Genomic DNA, 19918 nt, shown 5'->3' with positions numbered 1-19918 from the left:
GGTGGATGGGGGGCACGGGGGGGGCACGGGGGGGGCACGGGGGGGGGGGGGCACGGGGGGGGGGAGGGGGGCACGGGGGGGGGAGGGGGGCACGGGGGGGGGAGGGGGGCACAGAGGGGGAGGGGGCGCGAAAATGACGTAATTGCGCGCTCTCGATCGGAAGCTGGCGACGTGACGTCACGGTGGCGTAAGGGGGACGCGACCGTGCAGGGGCGGAAGTGACGTTGCCACCGGAAAGAAGTGAAATCACCGCCTGCCCAACAGCCTCGCACTCTCACACACGTGGTGGTGGTGGTGCCGCGTGGTTGTGGTGTTTGGTTGTGGTGTTTGGTGGTGGTGTTTGGTGGTGGTGGTGTTTGGTAGTGGTGGTGGTGCCGCGTGGTAGTGGTGGTGGTGTTTGGTAGTGTTGGTGTTTGGTGGTGTTTGGTGGTGGTGGTGGTGTTGGTGTTTGGTGTTGGTTGTGTTGGTGGTGGTGGTGTTTGGTGGTGTTTGGTGTTGGTGGTTTCCCCTCGTGGGTCGAGCGCCATGGTGGTAACGCGCGCGCAGTCGCGCGGGGGCGGAGGAGGCCGCGGCATCGGTAGCGATGGAGGCGGTGGAGGAGGAGGAGGCGGAGGAGGCGGAGGAGGTGGAGGAGGCGGAGGAGGTGGAGGAGGAGGAGGTGGAGGAGGCGAAGTTGGAGTCGAGGCGGCAGCGTCTCGCGACCAGGCGAGTCGCGCGCGTTAATTCGGTGCATTGTGTGCGTGCGTACTGTACATACAGTACAGGCGGAGTGAACTGTACGTACAGTGCGCTCTGCGGCGGGCACTCTGCTCACGGCGCGATCCGCGCACTGTACGCGCGGTGCGGACAGTGTGTACAGTGCAGACAGTGCGTACTGTTTGTGCAGTGCGTACTGTACGTGTACGCTGTTCTGTTTGTGCTTGCACTATATGTGTGTGTAGCGTGTATAGTAGTGTATAGTATAGTGTATAGTGTAGTGTATAGTAGTGTAGTAGTGTAGTGTGTAGTGTATAGTAGTGTAGTGTATAGTAGTGTAGTGTATAGTAGTGTAGTGTATAGTAGTGTAGCGTATAGTAGTGTAGCGTATAGTAGTGTAGCGTATAGTAGTGTAGCGTATAGTAGTGTAGCGCATAGTGGTGTAGCGCATAGTGTAGTGTATAGTAGTGTAGTGTATAGTAGTGTAGTGTGTTGTAGTGTAGTGTGTGTAGAGTGTAGTGTATAGTGTAGTGTATAGTATAGTGTAGTAGTGTGTAGTGTTTAGTAGTGTAGTGTATAGCAATGTAGTGTATAGTGTAGTTTATTGTGTAGTGTATAGTAGTAGTGTATAGTATAGTGTGTAGTAGTGTGTGTAGTAGAGTAGTGTAGTGTATAGTAGTATATAGTGTAGTGTATAGTGTAGTGTATAGTAGTATATAGTGTAGTATATAGTTGTGTAGTGTTTGTGTTCTTAACATTGCACGTTGTTTCACGATCGTGAACCAAGAGGGTGTTGCAAAGGCTGCAGTAAAAGGTTAAGAACCACCGGTGTAGTGTATAGTTTTGTGTAAAATGTAGTGTAGTATATAAGAGTGTAGTGTTTAGTGGATGAATGAATGAGTGGATGGGTGGATGAATGAGTGGACGAATGAGTGGGTGGACGAGTGAATGGGTGGACGAGTGAGTGGGTGGACGAGTGAGTGGGTGGACGAGTGAGTGGGTGGACGAGTGAGTGGGTGGACGAGTGAGTGGGTGGACGAGTGAGTGGGTGGACGAGTGAGTGGGTGGACGAGTGAGTGGGTGGACGAGTGAGTGGGTGGACGAGTGAGTGGGTGGACGAATGAGTGATTGAACGAGTGTGGTGGGTGGACGAGTGAGTGGCTGGACGAGCGAGTGGGCGGACGAGCGGGCGGACGAGCGAGTGGCCGGACGAGCGAGTGGGTGGACGAGTTAGCGGGTGGACGAGTTAGCGGGTGGACGAGTTAGCGGGTGGACGAGTGAGTGAGCGGACGAGCGAGTGGCCGAGCGAGTGGGCGGACGAGTGAGTGAGCGGACGAGCGAGTGGGTTCACGAGTGAGTGGCCGGACGAGTGAGTGAGCGGGCTGGACGAGTGGGTGGACGAGCGAGTGGGTGGACGAGCGAGTGGGTGGACGAGCGAGTGGGTGGACGAGCGAGTGGGTGGACGAGCGAGTGGGTGGACGAGCGAGTGGGTGGACGAGCGAGTGGGTTCACGAGTGAGTGGCCGGACGAGTGAGTGAGCGGGCTGGACGAGTGGGTGGACGAGCGAGTGGGTGGACGAGCGAGTGGGTGGACGAGCGAGTGGGTGGACGAGCGAGTGGGTGGACGAGCGAGTGACCGGACGAGTGAGTGGCTAGACTGATGAGTGCGTGGACGAGTGAGTGGCCGGACGAGCGAGTGGGCGGACGAGCGAGCGGGTGGACGAGCGAGCGGGTGGACGAGTGAGTGGGTGGACGAGCGAGTGGCCGGACGAGCGAGTGCGTGGACGAGCGAGTGGCCGGACGAGTGAGTGGCCGGACGAGCGAGTGATTGGACGAGTGAGTGGCCGGACGAGCGAGTGATTGGACGAGTGAGTGGCCGGACGAGCGAGTGATTGGACGAGCGAGTGGGCGGACGAGCGAGTGGACGGGCGAGCGAGCGGGTGGACGAGCGAGTGATTGGACGAGTGAGTGGCCGGACGAGCGAGTGATTGGACGAGCGAGTGGCCGGACGAGCGAGTGATTGGACGAGCGAGTGGCCGGACGAGTGAGTGGCCGGACGAGCGAGTGATTGGACGAGCGAGTGGACGGGCGAGCGAGTGGACGGGCGAGCGAGTGGGTGGACGAGCGAGTGGGTGGACGAGCGAGTGGCCGGACGAGCGAGTGATTGGACGAGCGAGTGGGCGGACGAGCGAGTGGACGGGCGAGCGAGCGGGTGGACGAGCGAGCGGGTGGACGAGCGAGTGGCCGGACGAGTGAGTGCGTGGACGAGCGAGTGGCCGGACGAGCGAGTGGACGGGCGAGCGAGCGGGTGGACGAGTGAGTGAGCGGGTGAGCGAGTGGACGGGCGAGCGAGCGAGGGGGAGATGAGGACACGTCCACGCCAGTTAACGCCCCCCCTCCCCATCGTTCCATTCACCGCAGCTGCCCCCCCGTGCCGACCGGGCGGCTTCGGAAGAGGTGGACGAGGTGAGGAGGAGCAAGCCGGCGCCGAAGCTCGGAGCCAAGAGACTCGTGACGAGGAGGAAGCCGTCGGAGCTCCGTCGTCCGGAGCTCCTCGACAGTGACGACGACGACGACAGTGATGACGTCAGTGATGACGATGGTGATCATGATGACGTCAGTGATGACGACGGCGATGACGACGTTGATGACGACGTTGATGACGACGGCGATAACGACGACGGTGATGACGACGCCGCCAATCTCCTCTTCGCCATCGACCGCACGCCCGGCCGCGGCGACGACGGCGGCAAGGAGGAGGAGGTGGAGGAGGTGGAGGAGGAGGAGGAGGAGGTGGAGGAGGTGGAGGAGGAGGAGGAGGTGGTGGAGAGGAAGACACCGCGGCCGATGGTTGGGACACGGAAGGTCGAGGGTTTGAAACTGCTGGTTGACGATCACCATGACGACGATCACCATGACGACGACGATGACGACGATGACGACGAGGTGAACCCCACCTCGTCGGAGGCCGGAGTCGCCCCCCCCCGACCTCGGCGGCGGCGAGCGCCAGGAGCGTGGTGGTGGTGGTGGTGGACGAGGTGGTGGTGGTGATGGTGATGGTGGACGAGGTGGTGGTGATGATGGAGGTGGTGGACGAGGTGGTGATGGTGGACGAGGTGGTGGTGGACGAGGTGGTGGTGGTGGTGGCGGCGAGCACCAGGGGCGAGCGGCGTTCGTCATCGACCGCACGCCCGGCCACGGGGGCGGCGGCGACGTCACCGCCGGCGACGACGAGGAGGAGGAGGAGGAGGAGGTGGTGGAGGAGGAGGGGCAGGGGGTGGTGGTGGTGGAGGAGGAGGAGGAGGAGGTGAGGAGGCTGCTGAGGAAGAGGGCGGCCTTCATGAGCAAGGGGATGAAGAAGAAGGTCAAGGTGCAGAGGTGAGGGGGGGGGGGGTTGGGGGGGTGGAGGAGGGGGGGGGAGGGGGAGGGGCTGCTCACGACAAGCAGCACTTGCCCCAACAGTCTGTAACAGGCTACACGGGGGATCTTTGTCTGTGTCTGTTCACAGTCTGGACCCTGGCATTGAGCTGTTCAAGTATGGAGGATCCTACCTGGGTGGAGCCTCCAGCAAACACACAGTGCGCCCGGCACTCACAGACTCGGTGAGTGTGTGTGTGTGTGTCTGTGTGTGTGTCTGTGTGTGTGTGTCTCTGTGTGTCTCTGTGTGTCTATGTGTGTCTGTGTGTGTGTCTCTGTGTCTGTGTGTGTCTGTGTGTGTGTCTCTGTGTGTGTGTGTCTGTGTGTGTGTCTGTGTGTGTCTGTGTGTGTGTTTGTGTGTCTGTTTGTGTTTGTCTCTGTGTGTCTCTGTGTGTGTCTCTGTGTGTCTGTGTGTGTGTGTGTCTCTGTGTGTGTGTGTCTGTGTGTGTGTGCGTTTGTGTGTATCTGTGTGTCTATGTGTGTGTCTGTGTGTATGTTTTTGTCTCTGTGTGTGTGTGTCTGTGTGTGTCTGTGTGTGTGTCTGTGTCTTTGTTTGTGTGTCTGTGTGTGTGTCTGTGTCTTTGTTTGTGTGTCTGTGTGTGTCTCTGTGTGTCTGTGTGTGTCTCTGCGTGTGTGTCTCTGTGTGTGTCTCTGTCTGTGTGTCTCTGTGTGTCTCTGTCTGTGTGTCTCTGTGTGTGTCTGTCTGTGTGTGTCTTTGTGCGTGTGTGTGTCTATGTGTGTGTGAACCAGACTAAGGCTCCCCCCAGGCTCACTGAGCCAGACTAAGGCTCCCACAGGGTTCAGTGAGAGGCTCACTGAGCCAGACTAAGGCTCCCACAGGGTTCAGTGGGAGGCTCACTGAGCCAGGCTAAGGCTCCCACAGGGTTCAGTGAGAGGCTCACTGAGCCAGGCTAAGGCCCCCACAGGGTTCAGTGAGAGGCTCACTGAGCCAGACTAAGGCTCCCACAGGGTTCAGTGGGAGGCTCACTGAGCCAGACTAAGGCTCCCACAGGGTTCAGTGAGAGGCTCACTGAGCCAGACTAAGGCTCCCACAGGGTTCAGTGGGAGGCTGACTGAGCCAGACTAAGGCCCCCACAGGGTTCAGTGAGAGGCTGACTGAGCCAGACTAAGGCTCCCACAGGGTTCAATGAGAGGCTGATTGAGCCGGGCTAAGGCTCCCACAGGGTTCAGTGAGAGGCTGATTGAGCCAGACTAAGGCTCCCACAGGGTTCAGTGGGAGGCTCACTGAGCCAGACTAAGGCTCCCACAGGGTTCAGTGAGAGGCTCACTGAGCCAGACTAAGGCCCCCACAGGGTTCAGTGGGAGGCTCACTGAGCCAGACTAAGGCTCCCACAGGGTTCAGTGAGAGGCTCACTGAGCCAGACTAAGGCCCCCACAGGGTTCAGTGGGAGGCTCACTGAGCCAGACTAAGGCCCCCACAGGGTTCAGTGGGAGGCTCACTGAGCCAGACTAAGGCTCTCACAGGGTTCAGTGGGAGGCTCACTGAGCCAGACTAAGGCTCCCACAGGGTTCAGTGAGAGGCTCACTGAGCCAGACTAAGGCTCCCACAGGGTTCAGTGGGAGGCTCACTGAGCCAGACTAAGGCTCTCACAGGGTTCAGTGGGAGGCTCACTGAGCCAGACTAAGGCTCCCACAGGGTTCAGTGGGAGGCTCACTGAGCCAGACTAAGGCTCCCACAGGGTTCAGTGAGAGGCTCACTGAGCCAGACTAAGGCTCCCACAGGGTTCAGTGGGAGGCTGACTGAGCCAGACTAAGGCCCCCACAGGGTTCAGTGAGAGGCTCACTGAGCCAAACTAAGGCTCCCACAGGGTTCAGTGGGAGGCTCACTGAGCCAGACTAAGGCTCCCACAGGGTTCGGTGGGAGGCTCACTGAGCCAGACTAAGGCTCCCACAGGGTTCAGTGGGAGGCTCACTGAGCCAGACTAAGGCCCCCACAGGGTTCAGTGGGAGGCTCACTGAGCCAGACTAAGGCCCCCACAGGGTTCAGTGGGAGGCTCACTGAGCCAGACTAAGGCTCCCACAGGGTTCAGTGGGAGGCTCACTGAGCCAGACTAAGGCCCCCACAGGGTTCAGTGGGAGGCTCACTGAGCCAGACTAAGGCTCCCACAGGGTTCGGTGAGAGGCTCACTGAGCCAGACTAAGGCTCCCACAGGGTTCAGTGGGAGGCTCACTGAGCCAGACTAAGGCTCCCACAGGGTTCAGTGGGAGGCTCACTGAGCCAGACTAAGGCCCCCACAGGGTTCAGTGGGAGGCTCACTGAGCCAGACTAAGGCTCCCACAGGGTTCGGTGAGAGGCTCACTGAGCCAGACTAAGGCTCCCACAGGGTTCAGTGGGAGGCTCACTGAGCCAGACTAAGGCCCCCACAGGGTTCAGTGGGAGGCTCACTGAGCCAGACTAAGGCTCCCACAGGGTTCGGTGAGAGGCTCACTGAGCCAGACTAAGGCTCCCACAGGGTTCGGTGGGAGGCTCACTGAGCCAGACTAAGGCCCCCACAGGGTTCAGTGAGAGGCTCACTGAGCCAGACTAAGGCTCCCACAGGGTTCAGTGAGAGGCTGATTGAGCCAGACTAAGGCTCCCACAGGGTTCAGTGAGAGGCTCACTGAGCCAGACTAAGGCTCTCACAGGGTTCAGTGGGAGGCTCACTGAGCCAGACTAAGGCTCGCTGTCTCTACAGCTGTTGTCGCGAAGCATCCTGTCCGGCGGAGTGGAGAAGAGGCCGGCGCTACCGATGGCAGCGGGTGAGCGGCAAGCGAAGAAGAAGCGCAGGGTGAGCACACACACACACATACACACACGTACACACACACACACACGTACACACACACATACATACACATACACACATACACACACATACACACACACATACACACACATACACATACACACACACATACACACACATACACATACACACACACATACAACAACAACAACAACCGCCATTCGCCACTAAGTGGCGGTGACGTCACCACGATGCTTGTGCCAGGCTATGTGCACCCTGAGGCCACGTGAAGTGTCGAACGCCCGCTGGCAGGAGGTCACGGGGCAGACCCAGGTGCCACGGGTCGACTGACTGAGATGACTGGCTGATGCACCACCTGTGCCCCCTACTGTGCCAACCTGCTGTGCTTTAGCCACCCGGCGCTCCGCTCGTTGTTGTGAGCGTCGCTCCTCCGCCCTCCGTTGTTGTTGGAGGGCGACTGCCTCCAACTGCCCAGTAGCATCCTTCACGAGCCTCCTCCACAGAGGCCGATCTTGACACCGCTGGTACCAGTCATCGGCAAGTCCACTCAGCTCCACGTCCTCCTGTACCACATCACTCCATCTCTTCTCTAGCCCGTGCCGCGCCCGCTTAGCCCCCTCAATCCGGCCAAACAAAAGCTGTTTCGGCATGCGGTGGCTGGGCATGCGGGCTACATGACCCAGCCATCGCAGCCTTGCCTGCCGGAGGAGCTCACCGATGGGACCCTGCCCAGATCTTTCAAGGATTTGTGAGCTCCTCACACAATCCAGTCTGGTTAAACCCAGGATGGATCGTAGGCAGACCAGCCTAAATGTTTCTAACCGGCGAAGATGTTCCATTAGGGGGGTCCACGTTTCGCAAGCGTAGAGAAGGGAGGGAATGACCGTGGCCGAGAAGACCTGAAGCTTAGTGCGGAGCGACAGACCAGGTAGCTTCCATACAGCGTTACGCAACCGATGAAAAGATATTGCCGCTCGACTGATTCGGAGTGAGACCTCTGCTGTTAAACTGGAGCCAGTCATAAGCACACTGCCCAGGTATGGGAAACTCTCCACTCTCTCCACAACTGCCCCATCACCGATTGGGAGTTGTGGGGGTTGAGTGTCCGATGGTACAAAATACCCAGGCAGGTGCTTAGTTTTGGTGGGGCTGATGGTAAGGCCCCATCTCTTAGTGGCACGCTCCAGTCTCAGCAGCAGCGTCTCCAACTCCTCCTCTGACTGAGCAGCTATTACCAAATCACCGGCATACATAACGTGGTTGAGCAATAGGGAGCCATCCCTTGACCGCATCCGGGCATCGATCAGCCTCCCATTATATCTGTACCAAATGGAGATTCCCCCGGTACAGCTATTGAAGGCTTCACGAACTACGTGGTCAAAATAGATATTAAATAATGTGACCACCACAGGGGCTAAACGGGGGCTCTGGACAGGTGCGAGGGGCTGGTAACCCCTCCACCTTCAAAATTTTACCACCAAACCACGCCTAAAATATCTAACTAATACTTACACACACACACACAGACACACCTACACACCACACCTACATACACACCTACATACACACCTACACACACACCTACACACACACACCAGACACACCACACCTACATACACACACACCTACATACACACACCTACATACACACACCTACATACACACACACCTACACACACACACCTACATACACACACACCTACATACACACACACCTACACACACACACCTACATACACATACACACCTATACCCACACACATACACACACACCTACAGTGAGGGGAAAAAGTATTTGATCCCCTGCTGATTTTGTACGTTTGCCCACTGACAAAGAAATTATCAGTCTATAATTTTAATGGTAGGTTTATTTGAACATTGAGAGACAGAATAACAAAAACATCCAGAAAAACGCATGTCAAAAATGTTATGAATTGATTTGCATTTTAAGGAGGGAAATAAGTATTTAACCCCTCTGCAAAACATGACTTAGTACTTGGTTGCAAAACCCTTGTTGGCAATCACAGAGGTCAGACGTTTCTTGTAGTTGGCCACCAGGTTTGCACACATCTCAGGAGGGAATTTGTCCCACTCCTCTTTGCAGATCTTCTCCAAGTCATTAAGGTTTCGAGGATGACGTTTGGAAACTCGAACCTTCAGCTCCCTCCACAGATTTTCAATGGGATTAAGGTCTGGAGACTGGCTAGGCCACTCCAGGACCTTAATGTGCTTCTTCTTGAGCCACTCCTTTGTTGCCTTGGCCGAGTGTTTTGGGTCATTGTCATGCTGGAATACCCATCCACGACCCATTTTCAATGCCCTGCCTGAGGGAAGGAGGTTCTCACCCAAGATTTGACGGTACATGGCCCCGTCCATCGTCCCTTTGATGCGGTGAAGTTTTCCTGTCCCCTTAGCAGAAAAACACCCCCAAAGCATAATGTGTGTGTGTATGTAGGTGTGTGTGTAGGTGTGTGTGTGTAGGTGTGTGTGTAGGTGTGTGTGTAGGTGTGTGTGTAGGTGTGTATGTAGGTGTGTGTGTAGGTGTGTATGTAGGTGTGTATGTAGGTGTGTGTGTGTAGGTGTGTATGTAGGTGTGTGTAGGTGTATGTAAGTAGGTGTGTGTAGGTGTGTGTGTAGGTGTGTGTAGGTGTGTGTGTAGGTGTGTGTAGGTGTGTGTGTAGGCGTATGTAGGTGTGTGTGTAGGTGTATGTAGGTGTGTGTATGTAGGTGTGTGTATGTAGGTGTGTGTATGTGTAGGTGTGTGTATGTGTAGGTGTGTGTATGTGTAGGTGTGTGTATGTGTAGGTGTGTGTAGGTGTGTGTATGTAGGTGTGTGTATGTAGGTGTGTGTATGTAGGTGTGTGTATGTAGGTGTGTGTATGTAGGTGTGTGTATGTAGGTGTGTGTATGTAGGTGTGTGTATGTAGGTGTAGGTGTGTGTATGTAGGTGTAGGTGTGTGTATGTAGGTGTAGGTGTGTGTATGTAGGTGTAGGTGTGTGTATGTAGGTGTAGGTGTGTGTGTGTAGGTGTGTGGGTGTAGGTGTAGGTGTGTGTATGTAGGTGTAGGTGTGTGTATGTAGGTGTAGGTGTGTGTATGTAGGTGTAGGTGTGTGTATGTAGGTGTAGGTGTGTGTATGTAGGTGTAGGTGTGTGTATGTAGGTGTAGGTGTGTGTATGTAGGTGTAGGTGTGTGTATGTAGGTGTGTGTATGTAGGTGTAGGTGTGTGTATGTAGGTGTAGGTGTGTGTATGTAGGTGTAGGTGTGTGTATGTAGGTGTAGGTGTGTGTATGTAGGTGTAGGTGTGTGTATGTAGGTGTAGGTGTGTGTATGTAGGTGTAGGTGTGTGTATGTAGGTGTAGGTGTGTGTATGTAGGTGTAGGTGTGTGTATGTAGGTGTAGGTGTGTGTATGTAGGTGTAGGTGTGTGTATGTAGGTGTAGGTGTGTGTATGTAGGTGTAGGTGTGTGTATGTAGGTGTAGGTGTGTGTATGTAGGTGTAGGTGTGTGTATGTAGGTGTAGGTGTGTGTATGTAGGTGTAGGTGTGTGTATGTAGGTGTAGGTGTGTGTATGTAGGTGTAGGTGTGTGTATGTAGGTGTAGGTGTGTGTATGTAGGTGTAGGTGTGTGTATGTAGGTGTAGGTGTGTGTATGTAGGTGTAGGTGTGTGTATGTAGGTGTAGGTGTGTGTATGTAGGTGTAGGTGTGTGTATGTAGGTGTAGGTGTGTGTATGTAGGTGTAGGTGTGTGTATGTAGGTGTAGGTGTGTGTATGTAGGTGTAGGTGTGTGTATGTAGGTGTAGGTGTGTGTATGTAGGTGTAGGTGTGTGTATGTAGGTGTAGGTGTGTGTATGTAGGTGTAGGTGTGTGTATGTAGGTGTAGGTGTGTGTATGTAGGTGTAGGTGTGTGTATGTAGGTGTAGGTGTGTGTATGTAGGTGTAGGTGTGTGTATGTAGGTGTAGGTGTGTGTATGTAGGTGTAGGAGTGTGTATGTAGGTGTAGGAGTGTGTATGTAGGTGTAGGTGTGTGTATGTAGGTGTAGGTGTGTGTATGTAGGTGTAGGTGTGTGTATGTAGGTGTAGGTGTGTGTATGTAGGTGTAGGTGTGTGTATGTAGGTGTAGGTGTGTGTATGTAGGTGTAGGTGTGTGTATGTAGGTGTAGGTGTGTGTATGTAGATGTAGGTGTGTGTATGTAGGTGTGTGTATGTAGGTGTGTGTATGTAGGTGTGTGTATGTAGGTGTGTGTAGGTGTGTGTATGTAGGTGTGTGTATGTAGGTGTAGGTGTGTATGTAGGTGTAGGTGTGTATGTAGGTGTGTGTAGGTGTGTGTAGGTGTATGTAGGTGTGTGTGTAGGTGTATGTAGGTGTGTGTGTAGGTGTATGTAGGTGTGTGTGTAGGTGTATGTAGGTGTGTGTGTAGGTGTATGTAGGTGTGTGTGTAGGTGTATGTAGGTGTGTGTGTAGGTGTATGTAGGTGTATGTAGGTGTGTGTGTGTAGGTGTGTGTGTGTATGTAGGTGTGTGTATGTAGGTGTGTGTGTGTAGGTGTGTGTGTGTAGGTGTGTGTATGTAGGTGTGTGTATGTAGGTGTGTGTGTGTGTGTGTAGGTGTGTGTGTAGGTGTATGTAGGTGTGTGTGTAGGTGTATGTAGGTGTGTGTGTAGGTGTATGTAGGTGTGTGTGTAGGTGTATGTGTGTATGTAGGTGTGTGTGTAGGTGTGTGTGTGCGCTGCGTGTGGTAGCGTGTGAACCCCAACTACGCCCCCCCTCCCTCCTGCAGGAGCTGCGCCAGAGCAGCGCGGGCGCCGGCTGGTTTGGCATGACGGCGCCGGAGGTGACGCCGGAGGTCGCCCAGGGCTTCGCGGCCCTGCGGCTGCGCGGGGCCGCCGACAGCAAACGCTTCTACAAGAAGGCCGACCGCGACGGTGCGCCCGCTCACTTCGAGGTGAACGCGGCAGGGCGAGCGTGTGTGTCCGTGTGCGTGTGTCCGTGTGCGTGTGTCCGTGTGTGTCCGTGTGCGTGTGTCCGTGTGCGCGTGTCCGTGTCTGTCCGTGTGCGTGCGTGTCCGTGTGCGTGCGTGTCCGCGCGTCTGTCTGTGCGTGTACCTGTGGGTGTGACTGTGTGCGTGTGTCTGTTCTGTGTGTGTGTGACTGCGCGTGTCTGTGTGCGTGTCTGTGTGCGTGTCTGTGTGCGTGTCTGTCTGCGACTGTGTGTGTCTCTGTGTGTGTCTGTCTGTGCGTGTCTGTGTCTCTCTGTGTGTGTGACTGTGTGCGTGTGTCTGTTCTGTGCGTGTGTCTGTTCTGTGCGTGTGTCTGTTCTGTGTGCGTGACTGCATGTGTCTGTCTGCGTGTCTGTGTGTGTCTCTGTGCGTGTCTGTCTGTGCGTGTCTCTGTGCGTGTGTCGTGGTTAGCGCTGCACTGTGCTACAAACCCCGGCGAGCCGAATTCGATTCCCGCTCACGGCAAAACCGTGCTGGCCTGGTTCCGATAGCGGCAGTGGAAAAACTTTTTTTTTTTTTACTTTTCCCGTGAACCGTGTCTGCGTTGGTCACCCCAACCCCACCCCCAGCTGGCACGGGTGGTGGACAACCCCATCGACTTCTTCCACGCGAGGGTGCCGCGTCGCCAGCGCAAGCGGACGCTGGTGGAGGAGCTGCTGGCGGACGCCACGCTGCGCAGGTGGGGAGGCCGGGCTCTGTCCACCGCTGGCCGGTGGCGACGGTGGTGATGGTGGTGAAGATGGTGGTGGTGGTGACGGTGGTGGTGGTGACGGTGGTGGTGGTGACGGTGGTGACGGTGGTGGTGGTGACGGTGGTGACGGTGGTGACGGTGGTGGTGGTGGTGGTGACGGTGGTGGTGACGGTGGTGGTGGTGGTGACGGTGGTGACGGTGACGGTGGTGGTGGTGACGGTGGTGGTGGTGACGGTGGTGACGGTGACGGTGGTGGTGACGGTGGTGGTGGTGGTGACGGTGGTGGTGACGGTGGTGGTTACGGCAACGGTGGCGACGACGGTGGTGACCACGGTGGTGGTGGTGGCGACAACGGTGGTGGTGACGGTGGTGGGTGACGGTGGTGTGTGTAGCCGCTGCTGCTACCACTAACAGCACTTGCCCCTACAGTCTGTTAAGGCTACACGGGGGGGGTCTTTGTCTCTGTGTGTGTGTGTACACGTGCTGCTGCTACGAACGGCACTTGCCCCTACAGTCTGTGAAGGCTACACGGGGGGTCTTTATCTGTGTGTGTGGCAGCTACGCGAAGCGGAAGGTGCAGGAGATTGTGGCGCTGAGGGCAGCCGGGAGGGGCGGTCGCAAGGGCGGAGGCCAGCGGAAGCGGCAGCAGAAGCAGCAGCAGAAGCAGCAGCAGAAGCAGCAGCGGAAACAGCGGAAACAGAAAGCGAAATGAGCAGAGCTTGCTCACTCACTCACTCAGTCAGTTACTTACTCAGTCACTTACTCAGTCACTCACTCAGTCACTTACTCAGTCACTCAGTCAATCACTTACTTACTCAATCACTTACTCAGTCAATCACTCAGTCACTCACTCAATCACTCACTCAATCACTTAGTCACTCACTCAGTCAATCACTCAGTCACTCACTTACTCAGTCAATCACTTACTTAATCACTTACTCAGTCACTCACTCAGTCAATCACTCAGTCAGTCACTCACTCAGTCAGTCACTTAGTCAATCACTTACTCAGTCAATCACTCACTCAGTTACTTACTCAGTCACTTAGTCACTCAGTCACTCAGTCAGTCACTCATTCACCCACCCACTCAGTCACTCACCCACTCAGTCACCCACCCACTCAGTCACCCACCCACTCAGTCACCCACCCACTCAGTCACTCACCCACTCAGTCACTCACCCACTCAGTCACTCACCCACTCACTCAGTCACCCACTCTTGGGATGGCCTTCATCCAGTAGTGGGTCGATGACGGCAGACGATGACGACCGACCGACCATTGATCAAATAAAAATCGAACGTGCTCCAAATGCTCCCCACAGTGTGGCTAGGGTCAGGTCCGCATGGCTCAGGCGGCGGCTCCTTGAATTTAATTGGTCCACACCCGAGAGACGGCTTTTCTTAGAGCCCTTTAGTCTCCACCGGTGTTGGACCAGATGACGCCAAAAGGCGTTACTAGTACGGCAAGGAGGCCTTGAGAAAGCGTTCTAGATTCTGGGGCGGCTCGGGCACGCAAGGCCACCGGCCGGCGATGCGTTGGCGGTGTTCCCAGCGTCCCCACGGTGACGGGCGCGGTGCCTTCCCGGTTCCCGCCCCCCGCGGCTAGCCGCCGCCTGAGCCATGGGGTACCTGACCCTAGCCACACTGTGGGGAGCATTTGGAGCACGTTCGATTTTTATTTGATCAATCGTCGGTCGGTCGGCCGTCATCGTCGGCCGCCCCAGAATCTAGAACGCTTTCTCAAGGCCTCCTTGGCGTACTAGTAACGCCTTTTGGCGTCATCTGGTCCAACACCGGTGGAGACTAAAGGGCTCTAAGAAAAAGCCGTCTCGGGGTGTGGACCAATCAAATTCAAGGACAGTGCCAATATGATTATCATCAGAGTTGTCTCTTTTTATGTTTGCATTTTGACTGCTTGTGTTGCGATTATTGCAAACACGATCCCCTTGAATAAAGGTGTCAGTTTTTGTGCCAGATAAAAGGGTAAAACCTATTCCTATATCTTGTTACTGGCAAAGGAGGTCTCATAATGTAAATGCTCACCCTGAGCCCTCAATACTCTGACGGTGCGCTGTTTTTGAGTTGTACGCCTTTTGGCGTCTTCTGGTCCAACACCGGTGGAGACTAAAGGGCTCTAAGAAAAAGCCGTCTCGGGGTGTGGACCAATCAAATTCAAGGACAGTGCATATTATTAACAGAGTTGTCTCTTTTTATGTTTGCATTTTGACTGCTTGTGTTGTGGTTATTGCAAACACGATCCCCTTGTATAAAGGTGTCAGTTTTTGTGCCAGTTAAAAAGGGTAAAACCTATTACTATACTCCTTGACATACTCTGTGGTCCGTCATTAGACCTCCTTTGCCAGCACCAAAATATAATAATAGGGGGGTTTCCCCCTGTTTTTGGCGTCATCTGGTCGAGCACCAATTGGGTCGAGGCTCAAAAGAAAGCCGTCCCTTGGTGTGGACCAATCAGTTTCAAGGACAATGCATCATCATATTATCAGTGTTTTTTTTGTTTGCATTTCGACTGCAGGTAGTGTGGTTAATGCAGTAAACGTGAATCCTTGCCAAAAAGGTTTCAGTTTTGTTGCCAGAAAAATAAAAGGGGGAAAACCACTATTATCATACCACGTGGCTCTTTCAGTGAAGTAACGTAGGTATAAGTGAATTTTTTTTTTAAATCGCGACTTTTCGATCTTCATCAGCTGGAAAAAAACCACATGGTGAATAAAATCGTGAATTTCCTCACAGCGATTGTCACCACCTGGTGAATGAAATCCTGAATTTCCTCGCCCCCGATTGTCACCACCTGGTGAATGAAATCCTGAATTTCCTCGCCCCCGATTGTCACCACCTGGTGAATAAAATCCTGAATTTCCTCGCCCCCGATTGTCACCACCTGGTGAATGAAATCCTAAATTTCCTCACCGCGATTGTCACCACCTGGTGAATGAAATCCTAAATTTCCTCACCGCGATTGTCACCGCCTGGTGAATGAAATCCTGAATTTCCTCGCCCCCGATTGTCACCGCCTGGTGAATGAAATCCTGAATTTCCTCGCCCCCCGATTGTCACCGCCTGGTGAATGAAATCCTGAATTTCCTCGCCCCCGATTGTCACCACCTGGTGAATGAAATCCTGAATTTCCTCGCCCCCGATTGTCACCGCCTGGTGAATGAAATCCTGAATTTCCTCGCCCCCGATTGTCACCACCTGGTGAATGAAATCCTGAATTTCCTCGCCCCCGATTGTCACCACCTGGTGAATAAAATCCTGAATTTCCTTGCCCCGATTGTCACCACCTGGTGAATGAAATCCTGAATTTCCTCGCCCCCGATTGTCACCGCCTGGTGAATGAAATCCTGAATTTCCTCACCGCGATTGTCACCACCTGGTGAATAAAATCCTGAATTTCCTCACCGCGATTGTCACCACCTGGTGAATGAAATCCTGAATTTCCTCGCCCCCGATTGTCACCACCTGGTGAATGAAATCCTGAATTTCCTCGCCCCCCGATTGTCACCACCTGGTGAATGAAATCCTGAATTTCCTCGCCCCGATTGTCACCACCTGGTGAATGAAATCCTGAATTTCCTCGCCCCCCGATTGTCACCACCTGGTGAATGAAATCCTGAATTTGCTCGCCCCCGATTGTCACCACCTGGTGAATGAAATCCTGAATTTCCTCGCCCCCGATTGTCACCACCTGGTGAATGAAATCCTGAATTTCCTCGCCCCCGATTGTCACCACCTGGTGAATGAAATCCTGAATTTCCTTGCCCCCGATTGTCACCACCTGGTGAATGAAATCCTGAATTTCCTAGCCCCCCGATTGTCACCGCCTGGTGAATGAAATCCTGAATTTCCTCGCCCCCCGATTGTCACCACCTGGTGAATGAAATCCTGAATTTCCTCGCCCCCCGATTGTCACCGCCTGGTGAGGAAAGGACCAAATGGTAAAGTCGCTGAAGCTTCGAGTGAAGATTCAATCCTTCTTCGGTTGCGTTTACACCGAGGGGACGTGCGGTCAGGGGAGGCAAAGCCTCGCCCGTCATGCTCCCAATGAAAATATCTGTTACGAACAGTGTGTGTAAAAAAAAAACTAAGAATAAATAAAATAAATATTAAGATGTTTTTCCCACCGATCTGCGTTTTATAAATGTCGCTTCCGTACGATTCCGAGCGGTTTTTAGAGTCCAAGTCGACAAATTTGCGGAGCTCCGCTGCAAATACCGCAGGGGGGAGACGGGAGGTGAGGCAGCGACGAGCTCTGCCTCCCCTCTGATTGCGCAACCCCTCGGTAACTTGATATGGAGCGCGGGCTAACAAGCCCGTGCCCGTTACTATCTCGGCGTGTCACCAACGTGATGTTCGTGGACCCATTCATTTCACGTCCTCGCCTTCCCATACTCCGGGTAACTTATTCCCACGTATTGTGTAATAAAGATATATTTAGGCTCGCTGGTCTCGTCCTGAAACCTGCAATGAAAAAGCACCAGGGGGGAGGCAGCTAACACGCCCCCCCTCGCTGAGGCCACGCCCCCCTCGCTGAGGCCACGCCCCCCTCGTAGGTGGGTTCGTGAGTGGGTGGGTTAGTGAGTGGGTGGGTGGGTTGAGCGGGTGGGTGGGTGAGTAGGTGGGTGGGTGAGTAGGTGGGTGAGTGAGTAGGTGGGTGAGTGAGTAGGTGTGGGTGAGTTGGTGGGTGAGTGGGTAGGTTAGTGGGTGGGTTAGTGGGTGGGTGAGTGGGTGAGAGTGTGGGTGAGTGTTTGGGTGAGTGAGTGGGTGAGAGTGTGGGTGGGTGTTTGGGTGAGTGAGTGCGTGGGTGTGTAAGTGAATGGTGAGTGGTTAAGTGGATGGGTTAGTGGGTGAGTGTGTGGGTGAGTGTTTGGGTGGGTGAGAGTGTGGGTGGGTGTTTGGGTGAGTGAGTGCGTGGGTGTGTAAGTGGGTGGTGAGTGGTTAAGTGGGTGGGTTAGTGGGTGAGTGTATGGGTGAGTGGATGGGTGGGTGAGTGAGTGAGTGCGTGGATGCGTAAGTATGTGGGTAGGTGGGCGGGTGAGTGCAACCACGAACCGCCCATGAATGAAACCCTCACCGCCTTGAAAGAGCGGTGGCACAGAGTTTCAAATGATGGCCGCGAGACGCCTCTCCCAGCGCACAAACAGCCCCTAGCCTCGTTCATTCGCGAGACGGTGATCCCCGCAACACAAGGGGCGTTTTGCGTTCAGCAGTTCGGCAAGACCGAATCCGCAAGTTGCGGTGCAGCGTGCGTTTCACCGCACCCTGCGACTTTTTTCTCGTGGCGATTGCGTCAACGGCCGCGGTGTTTTTTTGTGCCACCAATTGGCGACTCGTCTGGAAGACCTAAAAAAAAACACAGAATCGCAGCGGCGGCGGCGGCGGCTTCCGGCGGAAGGGAAGACGCTTTGAGAGGCGTTTTTGAGACGAGGGGGTGGGGAGCCTTTTTCTCTGCCCAAGGGCCCTTTGGGACATCTACGTATGGTCATTCGCGGGCCATGCGAAATTCACCAACTTAAAAATTAGCCCGTTGCATTCGGTCAAACGTTTAATTCACTCGGCACCCCCGCAACGCGATGGGCTGGAACTGCTTCTCTTTGGCGAGGCTTGCGGGTGATGATGTTGGCCGGTATCGACGGTGTTGTCGCTCCTCGCGACCGCCCTGGCCAGGTTTGCTCCGAAGATTTATTGAATTTCGAGTACCCGCCCGCGGTCGACTTGGCAGGGCCAGAGGACCAAATGATTTCGCGGGCCTCGTCCGCCCCCCCGGGGGCATCGACGCGCGAATATCACAATCGGCGGGATCGCCTGCCCTGTTCGTACAGGGCATCAACGCGCGAATATCACCATCGGTAGGATCGCCTGCCCCTGCCGTGTTTGTACAGGGCATCAACGCGCGAATATCACCATCGGTAGGATCGCCTGCCATGTTTGTACAGGGCATCAACGCGCGAATATCACCAACGGTAGGATCGCCTACCCTGTTTGTACAGGGCATCAACGCGCGAATATCACCATCGGTAGGATCGCCTGCCCCTGCCGTGTTTGTACAGGGCATCGACGCGCAAATATCACCATCGGTAGGATCGCCTGCCCCTGCCGTGTTTGTACAGGGCATCGACGCGCGAATATCACCATCGGCAGGATCGCCTACCCTGTTTGTACAGGGCATCAACGCGTGAATATCACCATCGGTAGGATCGCCTGCCCTGTTTGTACAGGGCATCAACGCGCGAATATCACCATCGGTAGGATCGCCTGCCCCTGCCGTGTTTGTACAGGGCATCAACGCGTGAATATCACCATCGGTAGGATCGCCTGCCCTGTTTGTACAGGGCATCAACGCGCGAATATCACCATCGGCGGGATCGCCTGCCCCTGCCGTGTTTGTACAGGGCATCAACGCGCGAATATCACCATCGGTAGGATCGCCTGCCATGTTTGTACAGGGCATCAACGCGCGAATATCACCATCGGTAGGATCGCCTGCCCTGTTTGTACAGGGCATCGACGCGCGAATATCACCATCGGTAGGATCGCCTACCCTGTTTGTACAGGGCATCAACGCGCGAATATCACCATCGGCAGGATCGCCTGCCCTGTTTGTACAGGGCATCAACGCGCGAATATCACCATCGGCGGGATCGCCTGCCCTGTTTGTACAGGGCATCAACGCGTGAATATCACCATCGGTAGGATCGCCTGCCTCTGCCGTGTTTGTACAGGGCATCGACGCGCGAATATCACCATCGGTAGGATCGCCTACCCTGTTTGTACAGGGCATCAACGCGTGAATATCACCATCGGCAGGATTTACCCGGCGCGCTCTCACGCAAGGCGGTGTTTCACGTTGGCGACGATCGCATCAAGGGTGACGTCTCGCTGCGTAATCCGAGCCGAGCCGAGCCGAGCTGAGCCGCAGATACCCTTAGCTCTTTCCGGTAAAGTCACGTTGAAGGGAAACGATAAAATAACACAAATACAAATATACATATAAAACGTGACCTTACCGAAAGAGCCAAGAATATGAATTACCGCAGTCACGAAAGCTTTAAATCAAAATTCCTGCCGCAGATAACTTTTCGAGCGCGTGTCCGGGTGTGCGGGCGTACCCGCAGCGCCCGCAGCGCGAGTGGTGGTTTACGGGGGGGGGTAGTGGGAGGCAGATTAACGCGAGGCGGCGGAGAGCCAGCCACGAGGCGGGGAGGCCCAAGACTCGAACGGCGGCAGCCCGGGGGGAGGGGGGGGAGGGGGGGGGGTGGTGCAAGGGGGAGAGGAGGAGGAGGGGGGCATCAGCACCCCCCCCCCCCGCCGCAACACTCAACAGTGCAGACGAA

At 55.1% G+C, this 19918-nt stretch overlaps 2 protein-coding genes across 3 annotated transcripts; both read left to right on the top strand.

The window, feature by feature from the left end:
• The first annotated feature begins 147 nt into the window (after positions 1–147).
• LOC142906696 (uncharacterized) lies at positions 148–3862 on the top strand. 2 transcript variants are annotated; one of them, XM_076055026.1, is made up of 3 exons: positions 148–705; positions 3117–3715; positions 3794–3862. In XM_076055026.1, exons 1-3 carry the CDS (start codon positions 526–528, stop codon positions 3798–3800), a joined length of 786 nt encoding a protein of 261 aa, XP_075911141.1. In that variant the 5' UTR covers positions 148–525; the 3' UTR covers positions 3801–3862. The 2 variants fall into 2 exon arrangements, with proteins under 2 accessions (XP_075911141.1, XP_075911140.1); XM_076055025.1 differs by lacking the exon at positions 3794–3862 and having other exon boundaries at positions 149–705; positions 3117–3782.
• Positions 3798–15316, top strand: DNTTIP2 (deoxynucleotidyltransferase terminal interacting protein 2). Its single transcript, XM_032979039.2, has 6 exons — positions 3798–4073; positions 4204–4297; positions 6809–6901; positions 11658–11822; positions 12446–12555; positions 13126–15316. The coding sequence occupies exons 1-6, from the start codon at positions 4036–4038 to the stop codon at positions 13277–13279; spliced, it is 654 nt and encodes a 217-aa protein (XP_032834930.2). The 5' UTR covers positions 3798–4035; the 3' UTR covers positions 13280–15316.
• Positions 15317–19918: the final 4602 nt, after the last annotated feature.

Source organism: Petromyzon marinus, chromosome 69, assembly GCF_048934315.1.
Source record: "Petromyzon marinus isolate PM22_M1 ecotype Great Lakes invasive population chromosome 69, UKy_Petmar_22M1.pri1.0, whole genome shotgun sequence".
Lineage (NCBI taxonomy): Eukaryota > Metazoa > Chordata > Hyperoartia > Petromyzontiformes > Petromyzontidae > Petromyzon > Petromyzon marinus.
The sequence above is the reverse complement of the archived record's forward strand: the minus strand, read 5'-3'. Positions and strand labels throughout refer to the sequence as shown.

Bases quoted from the DNA above. Each gene is read 5' to 3' on its own strand.
- LOC142906696 (XM_076055025.1), top strand. From the start codon at position 526: ATGGTGGTAACGCGCGCGCAGTCGCGCGGGGGCGGAGGAGGCCGCGGC. The intron at 706-3,116 runs GCGAGTCGCGCG...CATTCACCGCAG, and splicing joins CGGCAGCGTCTCGCGACCAG to CTGCCCCCCCGTGCCGACCG.
- DNTTIP2 (XM_032979039.2), top strand. From the start codon at position 4,036: ATGAGCAAGGGGATGAAGAAGAAGGTCAAGGTGCAGAG. The intron at 11,823-12,445 runs GTGAACGCGGCA...CCCCACCCCCAG, and splicing joins GTGCGCCCGCTCACTTCGAG to CTGGCACGGGTGGTGGACAA. The intron at 12,556-13,125 runs GTGGGGAGGCCG...TGTGTGTGGCAG, and splicing joins GCGGACGCCACGCTGCGCAG to CTACGCGAAGCGGAAGGTGC.